Consider the following 2,152-nt stretch of genomic DNA (forward strand, 5'->3'; position numbering starts at 1 on the left):
AAAAGTAGCCAGGCATGGTGGTGTGTGCCTGCAGTCCTAGCTACTCAGGAGGCTGAGGTGGGAGTACTGCTTGAACTGGGAGGTGGAGGTTGCAGTGAGCTGAGATGGTGCCACTGCACTCCAGCCTGGGTGACAGAGATGAAACCCTGTCTCAAGAAAAAAAAAAAAAAAAAAACCTTAAGAAATGTTATATAATTTGTCCTGAATAGAAGATAATGATGAATTAAATACAAGTCCATGACTTTTTTTTTTAAAGTTTGTGTCTTGAAACCTAGACATTTTAAAAAACTACACTACACCATAAGGCACAGAGTGAATATTTATTTATCACAGAGGTCAAGCCTAAGCTCTAATTTTATAAATCCTGGAAAAGCAGGCCAGAAAAGTACAGAGACTTGCCCAAAGTCAAAGCTAAAGATGCTTCCAGAGGCCAGGAGAGAAGAAAATGTTTTAGTAGCACTCTATAACTGGACCCTCAAATCTACTCACTCCAAGCATCCCTTCAAGTTCCTGACTCCAAAGAATCTCAGTAAGAAAACAATAGAGATGGTTTCCAAATAGGAGGTAGGACGCCATGAGTGGCATTGAGCAATAACTACAACAGTCTAGCTAAAGATACCTGCCACTTATGACATCTGAGCATGAAACTAATTTTAAAATGGCCATTTAGTACATACATGTAAGAAATCTTGTATCCCCTAAATCTATACAAATAAAAAACTACAAATAAAATGGCCATAAAAATGAAACAACAAAACAAAAACAACCACCACCTGTGGCTTCCAAACGCCTTATCTTTTCATTTATTCATAAAGATTTCTGGTCCCACACATGTTCCAGGACAAGTTGTATCAATATACCCCAATCCTTTCTAACGCCCTGAGTTCTTTCTTCCAAATATCTTCTAATTCGTGGTCTGGGAGGGAAAAGGGTAGCGGAGTTCTCAGGTAGATGACATCTCCAAAGGGGAAAGGACAAAGGCCTCTGGCTTGGCTTCCTGCTTCAGCACTCCAGTCAGCAGGAACTCAGGTGAGAGGAGGGGCAGCCCAACACGCAGTGGAACAGAGCAACGAGGGAAGTCCTGAGGGCATGTGATCACAACTCTCTGAGGCTAGGGAAGACAGAGCAAAGACAAAATCAGGGGTGAAAAAGAATCCTAGAAATGGGTTCAGGACCCACTAACCAGTCTTAGCATCACTAAAATAATACCTCCTAATATGAAGCCAAGTGAAGCACACCGCATACTGTCTATGAAATACTCTTGCTAGGCCAGGCACAGTGGCTCACTCCTGTAATCCCACCACTTTGGGAGGCTGAGGCGGGCAGATCACGAGGTCAGGAGATCTGTCTCTTATACACATCTAGATGTGTATAAGAGACAGCGCCTGTAGTCTCAGCTATTCAGGAGGCTGAGGCAGGAGAATGGTGTGAACCCAGGAGGCAGAGGTTGTAGTAAGCCAAGATTACTCCACTGTACTCCAGCCTGGCGACAGAGCAAGACTCTGTCTCAAAAAAAAAAACAAGAAAAAAAAAAAAGAAACACACTTGCTAGAAAGATGAACCTGAATTCATTCAAGCTTTTACAATTATCTGCAGTTTCCAGGAAATATGGAATACAGAGGAACAAGATAAATGATGCAACAAGGAGGCAAACCCAAAATTCCACACTGAGGAACATTCTGAAGGACAAGTGACCCAGTTTCTGCAGGAAATTGATGGCATAAAAATAGCTGGGTGGGTTAAGGGATGCTGTAGAGTTAAGAGAATTAAGAGGATAATAGTTGCGGCAGTATGTGGACTTTATTTGAATCCTGATTTGAACAACTGCATAGAGAGATTTTTCAGTCAATGGGGGAAATTTTATTAATGGAGTGTGAGCAAATGACCAATAAACTACTGTTAAATTTTGTTTAGGATCAATAATGGCATTGTGATTATGAAACAAAATGCACATATTTCTTAGAGATGTATATTTAAGTATGTAGGAAGAAATAATGTAATATTGGCAGTTTGTTTTAAAATACTTCAGTAAAGAAAGAGAAAGGAGGGCCGGGCGTGGTGGCTCAAGCCTGTAATCCCAGCACTTTGGGAGTCCGAGACGGGCGGATCACGAGGTCAGGAGATCGAGACCATCCTGGCTAACACGGTGAAA

General features: G+C 41.7%; 1 protein-coding gene across 1 annotated transcript in view; it reads right to left on the reverse strand.

Moving 5' to 3' along the window:
* Positions 1-304: 304 nt before the first annotated feature.
* The window catches only part of MDC1 (mediator of DNA-damage checkpoint 1), a 25,305-nt gene continuing 23,457 nt past the window's right edge, over positions 305-2,152 (reverse strand). Inside the window, exon 17 of the mRNA XM_011999109.1 lies at positions 305-1,111. Coding sequence (XP_011854499.1) covers positions 944-1,111 — 168 coding nt within the window. The 3' untranslated portion in view covers positions 305-943. The remainder of the gene's footprint in view (positions 1,112-2,152) is intronic.

Source organism: Mandrillus leucophaeus, unplaced genomic scaffold, assembly GCF_000951045.1.
Source record: "Mandrillus leucophaeus isolate KB7577 unplaced genomic scaffold, Mleu.le_1.0 Scaffold581, whole genome shotgun sequence".
Taxonomy (NCBI): Eukaryota; Metazoa; Chordata; class Mammalia; order Primates; family Cercopithecidae; genus Mandrillus; species Mandrillus leucophaeus.